The sequence below is a fragment of the Sinohyriopsis cumingii genome, chromosome 19 (assembly GCF_028554795.1).
Source record: "Sinohyriopsis cumingii isolate HCF-2022 chromosome 19, ASM2855479v2, whole genome shotgun sequence".
Taxonomy (NCBI): domain Eukaryota; kingdom Metazoa; phylum Mollusca; class Bivalvia; order Unionida; family Unionidae; genus Sinohyriopsis; species Sinohyriopsis cumingii.
In genome coordinates this window covers 26,523,194-26,539,140 of record NC_142979.1, presented here as the reverse complement: position 1 = coordinate 26,539,140, position 15,947 = coordinate 26,523,194, and the positions used below count along the sequence as shown (strand labels likewise).

At 33.7% G+C, this 15,947-nt stretch overlaps 1 protein-coding gene across 1 annotated transcript in view; it reads right to left on the bottom strand.

The window, feature by feature from the left end:
• LOC149775324 (putative E3 ubiquitin-protein ligase HECTD4) overlaps positions 1-15,947 on the bottom strand; it is a 243,898-nt gene that overhangs the window by 133,638 nt on the left and 94,313 nt on the right. The window contains exons 26-29 of the mRNA XM_089944036.1: positions 11,271-11,359; positions 8,600-8,796; positions 7,467-7,596; positions 4,057-4,204 (exon numbers count right to left, since the gene is read on the bottom strand). Coding sequence (XP_089800162.1) covers positions 4,057-4,204; positions 7,467-7,596; positions 8,600-8,796; positions 11,271-11,359 — 564 coding nt within the window. The remainder of the gene's footprint in view (positions 1-4,056; positions 4,205-7,466; positions 7,597-8,599; positions 8,797-11,270; positions 11,360-15,947) is intronic.

Genomic DNA, 15,947 nt, shown 5'->3' with positions numbered 1-15,947 from the left:
TTTCTATTCTATTAAATGCTACTGTAATGTAATATTGTTTACTGGACTTGACATTGTCCAGAAATTCAGTTCAGTTCTGTTTGATTTTTGTATTTGTTTTATTTCATTGATAAACACCTAATAATAGAAACACTGCACCTAGTTTCTGACCTTGATTCAGAATCAGTGACAGATTTGGTAAACAACGTTTTTCAAATTTTTTAAAATTCTTTCTCAGGGTAAGAATTATTAAGTCAAGGCAATACCTGGACGACATGATAATTATCATGTAACAAACTTCTTTTCCTTCTGGAAAGATGAACTCTTGACCCCTATCCAGGCATATGTTTTGCATTTTAGTTAGTCTTATAACTCATTTTATGATAAGAATTTAGTCAATTATGCTTAACACTTGAAAAGTCAAGTTGTTTTATGTTGTGACCAGTTTGGTCTAATTATTTTATTTTCTTCAAATTATTTTGAATTCAAGTGATTCTTTTCACTGGAAAAAATTCTTGGACAAAGACCTTCTCTGAAATTTATACAGAATTTAAAACTGGAATAATATTTTATGTGATTCAACAAGAAACTGTTGACATAACAGCACTATGCAAGTTACAACATCATCTTCCATTACGATTTCATCAGAATTTGAACTCTGTGCCACTTAGAACTTTTTATTACTAGTTCTTTTTTCTCATTTTTCACTAGATAAACGAGCAACATATCAAGGTCATATTTACCAATTTTGATTCAAATTTTCTTCACATTCAATAAATAGGAGTCTATCTTGGGGGTATTTTCTGTTTTATAAAAAAGGGATCCACACATCATAAGCAAGTTTGCAAGTTATCAAGGAAATGATATAGAAAGAAACTGGAAAATGTTCAGTATCTAAAATTTGGAACCATACCATAGGACCAAATGACCAGAAGCTTGACCATAGTTTTTAAACATCTAAGATGAAGAGAAGCTAAAGCTCTGGTCCAAAATTTGAGTCTGTAATTTTGACTGAAATAAAATAAGATCTTCGAAGTTTCAAGATTCTCCACTCTGGTTATATCTCCAGCCAGCTGTATTGCAATGATGTAGATTATTCATGAATATAATGATGATCTGATATCAAAACTTCTCAAGATCAAACTAGAATTTTAGGCTTGGGAGGTTTTTGGTTCACAGAATCAGTTTTATTAAAAAGTTAATTTAGGATCTGAAAACTATTTTAATGTTAAGGAGATTTCGAAAGAAAATGGACTGAAAATTTCCAATTAACAATGAACAGCAATTTCAACTGTTTCTGAGAGCATATGTACAAATGTACATTGTCAAACCTGTCAAAAGCAGCCACCCATGGGAAAAGGTAAAATTAGCCTTTGCACATAGGTGATTTCTGTACACTGGTTCACCTTCAAAATTGGTCTTTGAACAAATACCATGCATTGAATATCATTATCATTATTATTATTAAACTATCAAGATTGTTTATGATTGAATATCATTATCATTATTATTATTACACTATCAAGATTGTTTATGACTGAATATCATTATCATTATTATTATTACACTATCAAGATTGTTTATGATTGAATATCACTATCATTATTATTATTACACTATCAAGATTGTTTATGACTGAATATCATTATCATTATTATTATTACACTATCAAGATTGTTTATGATTGAATATCATTGTCATTATTATTATTACACTATCAAGACTGTTTATGACTGAATATCATTATCATTATTATTATTACACTATCAAGATTGTTTATGATTGAATATCACTATCATTATTATTATTACACTATCAAGATTGTTTATGACTGAATATCATTATCATTATTATTATTACACTATCAAGATTGTTTATGATTGAATATCATTATCATTATTATTATTACACTATCAAGATTGTTTATGATTGAATATCATTGTCATTATTATTATTACACTATCAAGATTGTTTATGATTGAATATCATTATCATTATTATTACACTATCAAGATTGTTTATGATTGAATATCATTATCATTATTATTATTACACTATCAAGATTGTTTAATGTGCACTATGTAACAAACCATAAAATATTTGGGTTTTTTGTTCTATCCAAAATTTACGTTGCACACAAAATTACTGTATACTGGTCACTTTAATCCATCTTATAAATGAAATCAACATATTGACTTAAAACAATCACGATCTTAGTTTGTTCACGCTTTAAAATATTTTTTATTAGTCAGTTGATCAACATGCGGAGATAAAAAAGAGAGTCACCTTATGTGAGAAGCCTGAGATAAACAGGAAATCAAAAGATGACATAGATGGCTATTTTTGGTGATCCATGAACTGAAACTTCACATGCCTTTACTATACATCCCATCCCCACCCCACCACAGAGGTATAAGCATAACTGTTGTTAATATAAGTGGCAAAAAAGCCTAATTTGGGCAAACAAAAGTGTAATCTATGTATTACATGAAATAGTTACAGTACGCTATGAAAAATGTAGATATATTTTTGCTACCAACCTGGTTCTGCAGCTGGTCAAAATTCTTGTCACAAATGAACAAAATTCATGTTAATTAGAACAAGAATACAAACACAAAATATAATGACAAATTACTTATATTCAGCACTCACTTTAACTAGTCCACATGTGTAACTCTTGCTGAATGATCGTGATGTCATGAATTCTGCAATGAGTATGACATGTGCTCATTCCAAGTGCTCTATTACATTACTTTTATGTTCTCCTTTTTTCACCTGACATGTCAAAGTTTGAAAAGATCCAACTGCTCTAACATTTTCAGTCATAACATCCAAAAGTCACAACATTAACATCTGGCATCATTTTCTTAAATGTATAGACTGGTCCACTAATTAACTATTTTATTAATTAATGAATTTGTGAGGAAAAGTTTAAAATTGAAGAAATCCATTTGTTTTCTTGGAAATGTGTCCTACACAGTTGCTGTAAATAGAAACCATGTGACACTATTCTTATGAAGCAGTCATCTTTTTAAGAATATTCTCAGATTTAAAGAGATGATAATAATAATGACAACCACACTTTTTATTCTTATTTTTTCATGCTTGAAAAAGCATTATCCATAAACAAGCAAACGTAAGATGTAATTAGGTGAAAAAAGTGTAATAATGGTTGTCATGTATGCTTTACAGAGAAATTTTACATAATGAATGATCCTGACCTTAATAAAAAGGATTGTAACTTGTATCTCTTTTCAAAGACAAACGTTTTCTTTTTTCATCACAGGTAGTTTTAATTCAAAGGCAAATAGATGAAGATATCCAACTATGCCTGCCACACTGACACAAAAGGTGACTTCCATGTCTGCTGCGATAACACTACTACTTCTGCCAAAATCTATTCAGTGAACTGCTTTGGAGATCTACCCTAGAAGCCAAAAGTTCCTTGCTTTTAAATCTGACATATTGAGCCTTTGAGATGAACTATGAAAATGACTGGAATATGGTGAGTGCATGAGAGATAAGAAATATCTGCACATCGATTCAAATGATATTCTTTTATCTAAACAATAACTTTTTCATGAAACAAAAGACTGAGAGGTCACTGTAGATACACTCTAGTGACCACTTACGGCAGGAAGAAACCACAGTTTGCTCAGTAAACACCTGACCACTGACTGCAAAAGCCAAGTGACAATTACATACAGGACATTTATATAGAAAATTTGCTGGAGAGAAGTGTGTGTGTGTGTGTGTTTTTCTTAAGACATGCCCTATCAAAGTTTGCAGTGGCTCCAATAGCCTGGGTGAAAAACCTAAAAATGATGCTTATTTCCTTCTTTCCTATCAGATATGACAGATTGTTTATATTTAGATATATAAAATCTTCACCACAGGAAACCATGGATGAATCAACAGAACTTAGTAGAGGGTATGGTCCCTTACAGACATTTCCCTTTTATTCCTTCAAAGAGATTTTGGTTTACTGAGGTTGTATTCTTAAAAACTGGTTTCAATGTATCATACAGATCTCTAGAGTTCCAAATTTGAGCAGAATTTCAATAAAATGCAACCTACAGCTTTTTCTGGGTCACTTCCAATGAACTGGAAGAGTTGGCTGAGGAGAGCAACATGAGGAGGTCTATGTTCATGGCTTCCCAGTTCTTCATCCTCTACAAGGTCCTGTAAGACTGAGTTTGGTCCTGGCCTTTGGCTCTGTCGTCTCCTGAAATATACAAGGATTTCAGGAATACTACATCAAAACTAAGAACAATAAAATTATACATGAAAGAAGATATTCAAAGCAGAGTCTTAACACTACATACATACATACATACATACATACATACATGAATCTTATTGAGGGGATGCATTTTGGTGAGTACTACACCATGATCACAAATGCAGATCACTGTGGATTATATCTCACACTTAAAAGACTTTGGTTACATTTTGTGGTTTAAGTTTATATCTCAAGCACTGTTCACAATGAGACTATCAAACTATATCATAAATATACAAAGTGCAAAAAAGCCTGTTGGTCAGAGCTAAACAGAAAACCAGTAAAATATGAAATGTAGGTCACAGTGAACTTCCTTTGTGGCAAGGGTGAGGTACTACTAAGGATTCATATAATAATGTAGTTTAATGGCTTTATCATGAACAATGCTTGAAAAATAAGCTTATGCTCCTAAGGTTAACCAAAATCAGGTGAAACTGACCCAATACTCATCATGGTTCCTACCCGTGTCATAAATTTAAGTAAGTTAATCTAGCATATAATATAGGTCACAGTGACCTATATTTGTGATATGGGTGTATTATTCACCAAGATGCATCCCTTAACCAAGCTGATGATTCCAGGTAAAACAGTATTTATACAATGTGCAAAGACCTGAGCTAAATGCCACACTTAACCAGGAATGTACATTAATGTACACATATGCACAAATGAAGCCCTATCACTTGGGGTTGGGTCTTATGAAACCCATTCAAACTGTTGCCTAGGACCTAGGAAGAATGAATGGTTGATATTCAGTGAGGGTGTACATATATGCTGACAATGACGAAGACAATGATGATGGGATAGTACTATAACTTGCATCTATTTCGTTGAAGTAAGGTGAAAAACAAATAAAGAAACAGCAAATCCAGAATAAAAATGACACATTTTCCAGTACATTTAATAACTAAGTATATAAATGTTTCTATTTCTTACAATTTGTTACAAGTCATTTAAATGTTTTTTATATATATATATATATAATTCACATTAAGACCCATCTGAATTCTGAGATACATTCATAAATGCATGTGTAAGTATAAGTGGGTTTTTTTATTTCAAGGTGGTGATTCTTCTCTGGTTCTCCATACCAAAGCCTACACCATATAAATGTTTGTCCACATGAAAGTACTTAATAAAATATGCAAGAAGTTATGATGTGACTGAAATTGACAACCAAACAAAATCAATGCAAATACTTACAAGATTAGGCCACTTCTGCCTGGTTTGGCACATATAAATGTATATTCAAATATCATAATTTCACATGCTGTTTGAGTAAAGTTTTCTCGTAATAAAAGCTCTTTTTGTTGGTATTTGATATAAAATACATGCATAGCAACTGACTTAGTAAAAATAATAATCATTTATGGTTGACACTGCACAGGTGTTTTCCAGAGCACCTGAAAAATAACTTTGAACCCTGAGGATCAAACTCTTTCCTTGGTTGAATACAGCAAACCTTGTATGATTCCTATAATAAACAATCTTAAACCTTACTGTCAGTCATAATATTGTAGTAGCATTACATTTTAACCAACTTTAATTACAAATCATTAGCAACATGCAATTTCTGCAATGGGCAAAACTTTAATTTTGGTGGTTATGGTTTTATTATTGTTGCTGTAATCTGGAAAGAAAATTGTACAGTAATCAAGGTTTTCTGCCACTTAAAATGGTCCTGAGCATTACATATATGGTTGTCTTTGGGTTTTTTGATCATTTCCTTTCAAAAAGTGTTATTATACATTTAAAATTATCAGAACTATAGTAACTGATGGTCATTTTTGAAGTTGTAAAGCACATAAATCATAGCTAAAAGTGAAGGATTTTCAATACAACATTGCTTTGCTCTGCATGTCGACTGCAGGGTCTCAATGTTCGTCAAAGTCAATCACTGTGATGTTTTTCACACGAGTGTTGCTATACTGACAAACATTTCCCAAACAAATCCAGCAAAAACTATAAACCTCATGCCTCACGCCAGGATCAAAGGCTATTGAGCTGTCAGATATGGGGACTGTGATCATCTAGGCAGCCACCAGAAGCTCAACAAGGTTCTACTCTCATCTTTGTGATGCCATACAGAGTTGATATGACTTGAAAAACTTGACAATTGCAATGAATTCTAGGAAGGACACCAAACTGTTGTTGGGTGTTTTGAGTTAAAACTTAACATGGTAAACATCCACATACTAGGGGCAAGGTAAGGTAATCTAGAAGAGTTATTTCCCTTCATCTGTATGATCCATAACAAAACTGCACATTTGATCTGCCAGAATCAACTGGAGTTCTTCTTTACCTCAAATGCAAGTCATCCACAAAGTTTCATATCTATAGATTGTGGAGAACAAGGGTTACTATGCAAAAACCCTTTCCTCTTTCAGTCACATTGACTTTGGCCCAAGAGATTTTGACCCCATATCGACAGGGTTCTTTCTTATAAAGCTCATAACATCCACTAGTCTCATAGTTGTGTGTGCGTTTTATGGATTTTTAACATAGTTTTAAGAAAATTTCAGTCATATCGCTATGATGTCTGCAGTGTGGCAATTTATAGTAATGTCTAGCACTGAGGCATCATGCTGCAGACATATAGCATGATGTCCCACCCAGTCACATTATCTTGACACCAGGTCGACCAGTCCTAACACTAACCTCTTAATGATGAGCGTCTAGTGAGGCAGCTGTTACTACCATTTTTATAAGTCTTTGGTATGACTTGGCCAGGGATTGAACCCACAAACTCCCACAACCAAGGCAGATGTTCTAACCACTAGGCCACCAGAGCAGCCAGTCTGATAGCTGTTGATGGTGGAGAGCACAAGATATAACATTTCTACTTTCAGACAGTGACGTTAATCTTAGAGCTTTTGACCCTAAATCAATAGGGTTCTCACTTATTCCAAGTGCAAGCCATCACAAAGTTTGGTAAATGAACATGGTGGACAGCTTGAGATATTGTGAAGAACTAAAAATGGCAACAGATGGACACACATCATAACATAAATTGGTGGGTTTACAAAAATATTTAAATAATGCAAATTATTTTATTGTTACAAAAAAAATCAAGAATACAAAGTTTTTAGTTTTTCTACCACTTTTAGGAACAAAGCCAAAATTTTCTCTGTGGAGAAAAATACATAAATATAGTGAAAGCATTGATTGGCCACTGAAAGACAATTATTCCTTTCCACATTCTTACCTATGCATTTTTATTAAATCAATGATGGTGTCATCCTGGAAGCTGTCTACTCCAGAAGGTGCTGAAAAACTCCTGGTGAATGGGGCCAGCCTCAGAATATCAGTATCGGACTTCACCATCACATTAGGGACTGCAATAAATTAAATACTCAAATATGGATAATAAATAATAAGCTTACTTTTAAAATTAGTCTTGGTCAAAAGCTATTATTGTCAATGAGCTCTCACTGAAGACAAATCTGACCCAATTCAGCTTCAATTATTGTGTATTTGCGAACTTTTTTGAATTTATTCTTATCACACCAATAATTATCATACAAAGGAAGGACAGCAAGATGCAAAATGCAGTAAGTGATCAAGGTGCTCTAATGACTGTATATAATTACATACACCTACAAGCAAAATACTCACAAGCAGATCTGTGTCAATGTTGTTAGTTTTACTGATTAGTCCTAGAATAATCTGCACAGACCCAGATCTACCTTCACATAATGCATGTAAAGTCAAGGTCTCTAATGTGTACAGCTTGACTATATAAAGCAGATGAAAAGTTATGTTTAATCAACAACTGTGATTTTACATCTTACAGTCTGCTGTTCTAGAACACACAATAATGTTGTTACAGAATTGTCAAATGACCCATGTACACTTATTTTCCATGTGTATGCTTATTTTTGCCTTATACACATCTTCAAGCATATTTTCATTTTAATGTAAAACATATTCCCCATTTCCCCCACTCCGGGAAACCAATCTAATCATCATGACCAGTTTTTATTCAGAGCATACTTTCATATAAGTTCTATCCCAAGATGATTTGTTTTCTGTTTCACCACTGTTACAATGTGAATGAAAATGTTTCATTGGACTGGCTTCTTGACTGATATTTTATAACAATGATAATAATCTTCACTTGCATTTAGTTATTATAAAAGTTGATCTAGTTACACAATGGCCTAAAAAGAACCTTTTAAATGTATCTATAGCTTTTCCGAGAAAAGGAGAAAATTTTCATGTGTGGTAATGTTTATGTAACCTCTGTGAATTCTGTTGCATGTACTTTGAAATATACAAAAATAAAACCTGCCCACAGACTGATTTTATTTCTGAGCATAAGCAAAACAAAATACTTACCATTTCTGGCTGATTCAGAGGTGTGGAATGCCATCCGTGACATGCAATATATTTCTTCAGCTGGGGAGGGTATGTTTACATGAAGAAGAAGATCAAGTCTTGCAAGGATTCCCTCCACTAAATACTTAGTCCTGGATAAAGGGGGAGGGCTGTCTTGGGACTCTTGATACCATTTCAACTCTGCTTCAAACTTCTCTCTGAAAATCATGCATCAAGCTCATCATATGCTACAGTTCGATAATTCAATCACCATATTCCTTTCACGATAAGCCCTGGGTGCTGCTTTGTAAAAGTGAGGACAAAGAAAGAAAAAACAACTTTCTTAAGTCAAAATTGTTAAATTTTGTAGAAGTTGCAGATGGAATTAGCATCAAGCATGGGCTTATCATTGAAGATATGTTTTTTTCTGCCCTTGTCAAAGAAAGTAAATTTTGCTGTAAATTATATATTTCTGGGAGAATACTTACTGATCATATTAGAATGAGGAATAAAAAGCTCCACTACCTATTAAATTCAGCTTTCCTGGTTTCAGTCTGTATGCCATATAAACAAAGGGAAGAACTCTTACAACTTAACTCAACTTACCACCACTAGGCCACTACCCATCAATGGAATGTTTATCACTTTAGACTTGGCAATATACTGATAAAGATGATGAGGACACTCATATTTGTGGGGGATTAACAGTTGTGAGATCTAACTAATGTAATTCCTCCATTGAATACATTACCCATTACAATAATGTTAGGAGAATAAGTAATGGGAGAAGGAAATGAATGAGCATGCGATCTCTGCGGTGGGTATCCTTCACCAAGGATAAGCTGTCCTACTAACAAGAAGGAAGCATAACCACACATCTGTTATCACTACATGGCTAATAAGAAATAAATTAAAATACAAGTGAATCCAGTGAAAGAACCAAACCCACACCTGTGAGGAGGTCATCAGCTGGGACTGGTGCTCATCTAGGCTGCAGCCACCAAACCCATACCTGCAATATTCCCAAATAGTGTTGGGGGGGCCTTCTGGAGACTCAAAAAGTGTATTTTGAGGTCCATGGGGGTTCAGTGTGCATGACCCTCTAAAAAGTGATGCTCAACTCAGAATAAGCCATCTTTTCATAAAAGCCAACAGAAAATGACTGGAAATTCAAATCTGAATAAAAGAAAATAAAATTTGTGTTTTCTTGAAAGCATTTAATACACCTGCAATGGTACATATTGGTGGTACAATTGTCACTGTCAAATATCATCACACATATAGTCCTATGTATCACACGATACACACGCAAAATCCAAAATGGCATCCATAGTGGGTTGAGTTATTCCATGTGCATTTACATCTTGTCAAACATATGATTTGATCCAGAAATATTCTATAATAATGCTTTCAGGGACCTTAAGCTGACTATAACTCAAGAGCCATAAGATATACCAGTGTCTAAAATGTATACCGATTTGTGCAGACAAAACTGTTTCAATACAATTTTCTAACTTCATATAGGCAAGATCTGCCCCATAACGTCATTCCATATCAGTACAGATATGGAGCTAATTTATCGTCCTACACCACATACACATATGTACAAACACTCACATAATCACAATCACTCTGACATATAATAAAAACATACAAGTTTCTTTCTTTAAAATCCATTGGGTGCCAAAATATAAGCTTAATTAGATGTGGTCTTTGCTGCTGTCAATTGGAGGTGTGAAGGTAATCCAAGACTGGGTGGTACTGTAGCTCAAATTTCCCTGCTGGATTCTCTGAATGAATCCTGCTCAGAACTGAGTTGCTCTTGACAGCCAAAACATTAAGGTTTTTTCAGAACTGTATCTTTAGAAGTTTGACCAAGACATATGTTTGTCTCTAAAGGAAAAAGTACATACATTACATTTGGAACTGACCATTACATTGGGGGATGGGGAAGAGGAGGGGACAAAAATTTAAAAGTATAATGAGGGAAGTTCAGCACACATCTCTTTCACTGACCTACAGATTAAAATAAATTGGGTTGTTCCACTTTGTGGACGGGAGTGCAACAGTCTGAAAATGACTTAACACATCGCCCTAGCTATTGTCACCTAATTAAGTAATATATGAAATGTTCATTGTTAATACCTGACCACCATGCCCAATGACAGTTAGCTGTACAATCTGCCCCAAGGATAGTTTTACAAGAGCTTTAAGCAAGACTATTTAATGTTTAAATATATATTACTTGTTACAGACATATATAGAGGTGGGGTTTTTTTTCTTCTTCTTTGAAGATTACTGAAAATTGCATTTTTTTTAAACATGACCATGTCAGGTGTTTGTGAATAAAAACATTTTGTGTTTTTAGCGTGACATGTTATGGCAGTTAGGTCAACAATCAAATAAATTCTTGTCACTGCAACAATCAAGCACCCAGATTGGTTTATAACCAGATATTACATATTCCTAATGACATTAGGACCAGCCATGCATCAGGAAATTACTTGAGATGCAAATAAGTACCACCTTCAGTATTTATGTTATACTAAGGTGGTCTGACATTCCATAATGGAGTGGGTATCATGTTCCCAGTAATTTTCTAACATCAAGATGGTGAAAAGGTCAATTCTATGCACACCTGATCTTTACTTTTGGTTCTTCATTTTTTATACATGCCAACATCCTCACTAACCTTAACAGTTTGGCTGCCTCTTCTACATCTGCAGTGTCAACGGGAACCTCCTTCACAAAGCATAGCATGCTCAGCTCTTTCAGCTTGGTCTGAAAGACAAACAAATGCATATACAATGCAATTCAACACTATTATATGTAATGCTATATTTTATTTAGTTTTACCACTTTGTATTTCCCCATCTAAATAACTTTAAAGAGTTTTGGCAAATTTCAAGGATTTGTTTCAACAAATTCAAAGAATTTTCATGGATAATACCAACTTGATTAAATTGAGGGATTTTTCAAAGTAACCCCTTCAATTTTCAGATATTTTTTCAATTTGTACAAATTCATATAAATTTCAGATATAAGCTTTAGACTATGGCTGAATACATTTTTGTTTTTTAACATGGATGCAGAATTAAAAACACTTCAAAACTTCTATATGTACAACATTATACTGCTGGAAATGCTCTTCTTAAATCGAATGGGTAAGTAAGTAAAGAAAAATAAATCAGTACATTTATTTATATGACACTATACTAAAAACAAAAGTAGCTCTAAACTATTATTGAAATGAAATATAATGAAAGAAAAAGTTCAAGATATTTGGTAATGGCTGGGTCTGTACATATTTGTCAAAACTCAGCAATGTATTTCTCCTGACTACAAGATTTTAATTCCACAGGTAAGATATTCCCTTTGTAGCAAGAAGTGTCCTTTCTAAGTCCTCCACATTTAATTCAAGGGTAGATAAATGTATCTTGTCCAAAAGATAGATAAGTTTGAAAGAGAACTATGGCATAATGCATCTATTATGATTTATATATTTTTATGTTCAAATAGTTCACACATATTCTGATAAATTTATTTATTCTCAGATGTTCACCTAAAACAGTGGTAGATCATGATCCAACATTTTATATAAGCCTCTTCATTTAAGTATCCTGGACCTACCTTCATAAAATAAATGCATACGATTGGCAAGAATAAGAATCTTGACCTAAATAAAATAGATCATAAAATATAATGACTGACAGATCAGATTTGTGATGAGATGAAGTTTGGAGGATAAGATTTGTTCCTAGGCTCAAAAAGCCACAGTCCTGACTGTTACATATATCTGATTTAATATATTTTAATGTAATTGTTTGTTTGTCAGTTTTAAATTTTTATTTTTCTTACATTCTATTGTAATGTAAATTTATTCACTGGAGATGTATTTTTTCAGAAAATTGGTTGACCTAAATCATTCTTTTCATAAACACCAGGTCCTGGCCTGGAAGCTGACCTTGATTCAAAATTAGTAAACAAAGTTATATTTTAGTTTAAAATGATTGGTTGTTATCAAGGTCATGATGGGGCTATGTGGGTTAAGAAGTAAACACTTTTAATTTTATTCTGGGAATAAAATCATTGGTCTAATCAAGGCCATGTTCTGTGCATGTGATATAAACATGTTCACGTGACACTCCCCTCGGATTTCACAACTTGGGGAAATTTCAAAATTGCATCTTATGATACAATATAACCTTTGTTTTAGAGAGAGATCTCTCAGTTTTAGGTTTTTCACACTGATGTCAAGTTAATTTTTTGTAGCCAGATTCTGAGTTAATTATCTTCAGGTCATTTGGATTTCAAAAGGATTAATTCTTTATTCTCTGGAAATATTTTGAGGAGTGCTCAACAGAGAAATTTTTAAAAGACATTGCTTACAAATTTGGATTTCCAACACCAGAGTGCCATTATTTTTATTTCTATAAGGAACTGTACATAAGCACAGTACTGAATACAGCATACGTCATCCATCTTGGATTTTCCATCAGAATTCAAACTTGAAATTATTAGAACATTTATTACTAGGACTTTTACAATTTAATTTGCAGATTATTCTTAGATTATTTTTGGATTTGATTCTTGGCACCATAAGTACTTCTCCTTTTTTTATTTTTACAGAATTTTCCAGGAAAATAAATTATTTGTTAAACTTTAAAAAGCTTGTTGTTTTCACTATTTCTGTGTTACTGTTTATTTGAGCCTAAATAAGTAACACTGACACTAAAATCAAATTTCATTCGCCTGCCAATATTCACAATGAAGATTCTTATTTTCACTCAGTTTGCTAATGTGAGAAGGTCATGTGTGGTATATCTCTCTGATGCAAGCCTCAAAATGAGTGGGTCATGTAAAATACTTTTCTCTCATGGAAGCCTCAAAATGAGAAAGTCACACAGAATATATCTCTCATATAAGAATCTCAAAGTGAGATGGTCATGTGGCATATTTCTCTCAGATGGGATGCCACAAGAATATACTGACATGCTGATGACATCATTAACATTGAAAAGGCAAATCAATAAGTTTAAAACAAATTCTTTGTTCTACACTATGCTTTTTATAATGTTTCTAAAAAAGTAAAATGTTTTTAAAATGCAATGCATTTGTATCTGCACCAATGATTTACCATCTTGTTTGAGACTGCTATTTCTACTTAGAAATTACACAAAAGTAATACATCATTTGCACTGGTTTTGAATTGGGGGTTTCCCAATCTCAGGTCAGAATTTATGGCCAGTATCTGCCTACAAATTCTGACCCTCAAACAGTATTTCATTATACAACACAGTGCATATGATGGTTTTGAACACAAATGTGAAATTGTCATTGTTGTTGTGGGCTTAACCCCACATATTAACACATGACAGAGTCACCAGTATATCTGGTGATGGAAGAAACCGTAAAATCACCAGAAAGAACCAGTGACCCCCTCCCAGAAGACAGTGACAATATTTCTTACATATAAACATTGGCCAAGCCCAAAAGCTTAATCACACATAGACAGAGGTGAGATGTCAGTAATCTGTAACGGCAAGAACCTTTGACCACTTGGTCACTAGGGGACCACACTTGCAAATCAACATTCTTTGATCAAACATAACAACTTTCTGCAGTAAATAATATGTTGGTGACTTATGGTGACATCACGATTCCTCATTATATATATATATATATATATATATATATATATATATATATATATATATATATATATATATATATATACACACACACACACATACATACACACACACACACACACACACACACTGAGCTGTAACCTTGACCTTGAAGACAGCACCTCTGTGTGCCACATGACATACCTTCTAGTAATGATGTACAAGCATGCCAAGTTTTGTTACTTAACCCCAAATGGATTTAAAGTTATAGAGTGGAAGGAAAAGGAAACTGAAGATATTGAGACATGACCTTGAAGAAAGGAAGAAACTACTGTATAAGACACACCTTCTAGTGATGGTTTATAAGTATACCATGTTTCATCCCATAATCTCAAATAATTTTGAAGCTGTGGCACATAAGAGAAAGTGTGATGATGAAAATGTAAAACATATTAAGCTATGACCCTGACATGGAAGATGTGACCATCAATATGGTATGTGACATGTCTTTAAGTGATGGTATATAAGAACACCATATTTCATCTTTTTATCTTGAAAAGTTCACAAGTTATAGAAACAAATGTGATGGATAGATGAGCAGATGAATGGAAAGGCAGTGGGTAAGGATCACAGTCAATCAGATCAACCTCATTAAGATGTACAAATCTCACTCGTATCTCAGGGGCCCCAGTGGTCTAAAGCACTCTATTTTATTTATCACTGTCATCTCACCTCTGTCTGCATGGGTTTGAGTCTAAGGCTCAGCCAATGTGGGCATGTAAAATAGGTGCCAGTGGCATCCTCTGGGTTGGTGGATCTTACTAGGAGTTTTCTGTATTCTTCCTCCATTAATAACACTGGCCACCATGTATAGCCTACCTTGCACTGAGAAAATGGCATTAAACAAAAAAAAATAAGGTGGATCAAATTTAGATCAAAATAAGGCCTTTAAGATGGTAACAATGTCAAAAATTTAAAACCTGCTACAGACTTGCCAACCCTGATGAGTCTGTCTCAGTAAGACAGTTGATTTTTTTTCTGTAAGATTGACCAGTTTTCAGTAAGGTGTAACAAAATATCAATGACTGCTAATGTAAAGCTGGAAAACATAATTAAAAGTTCAACACATCAATGATAAACATTATGTTCAACTGAAAAGTTTGTAAAGTACGTGCAGATTTTATTTACCACTAGTACAGTTGCACAAACTCTAGTTCCAAACCTTATGCAGCTCAATGGCTTGTTGCTATCTCTCAACTTGACATAATTATTGGAAATTCTTTTCCATTTTACACGACAGCAGTGTGTGTGATTTTGATTTTTAACATAGCCTTGACAACTTTTCAGTCATATCGCTATGATGTCTGCAGTGTGGCAGTTTATAGTGATGTCTAGCACTGAGGCATCATGCTGCAGACATGTAGCATGATGTCCCACCCAGTCACATTATCCTGACACCAGGCCGACCAGTCCTAACACTAACCTCTTAATGCTGAGCGCCATGCGAGGCAGCTGTTAGTACCATTTTTGTAAGTCTTTGGTATGACTTGGATGGGTATCGAACCCACGACTTCCCTCAACCGAGGCAGACACTCCTACCACTAACAAAACAGCAATCATATCTCCCGAGACACACTCAAATTGGCAATTGTGTCCTTTCCAGCTTTTATTCACAAGAATCTGAATACTCCTTTTTATTCTTCTGTGTTGATTATTAACATTTTTCGAGAAGCTTATTT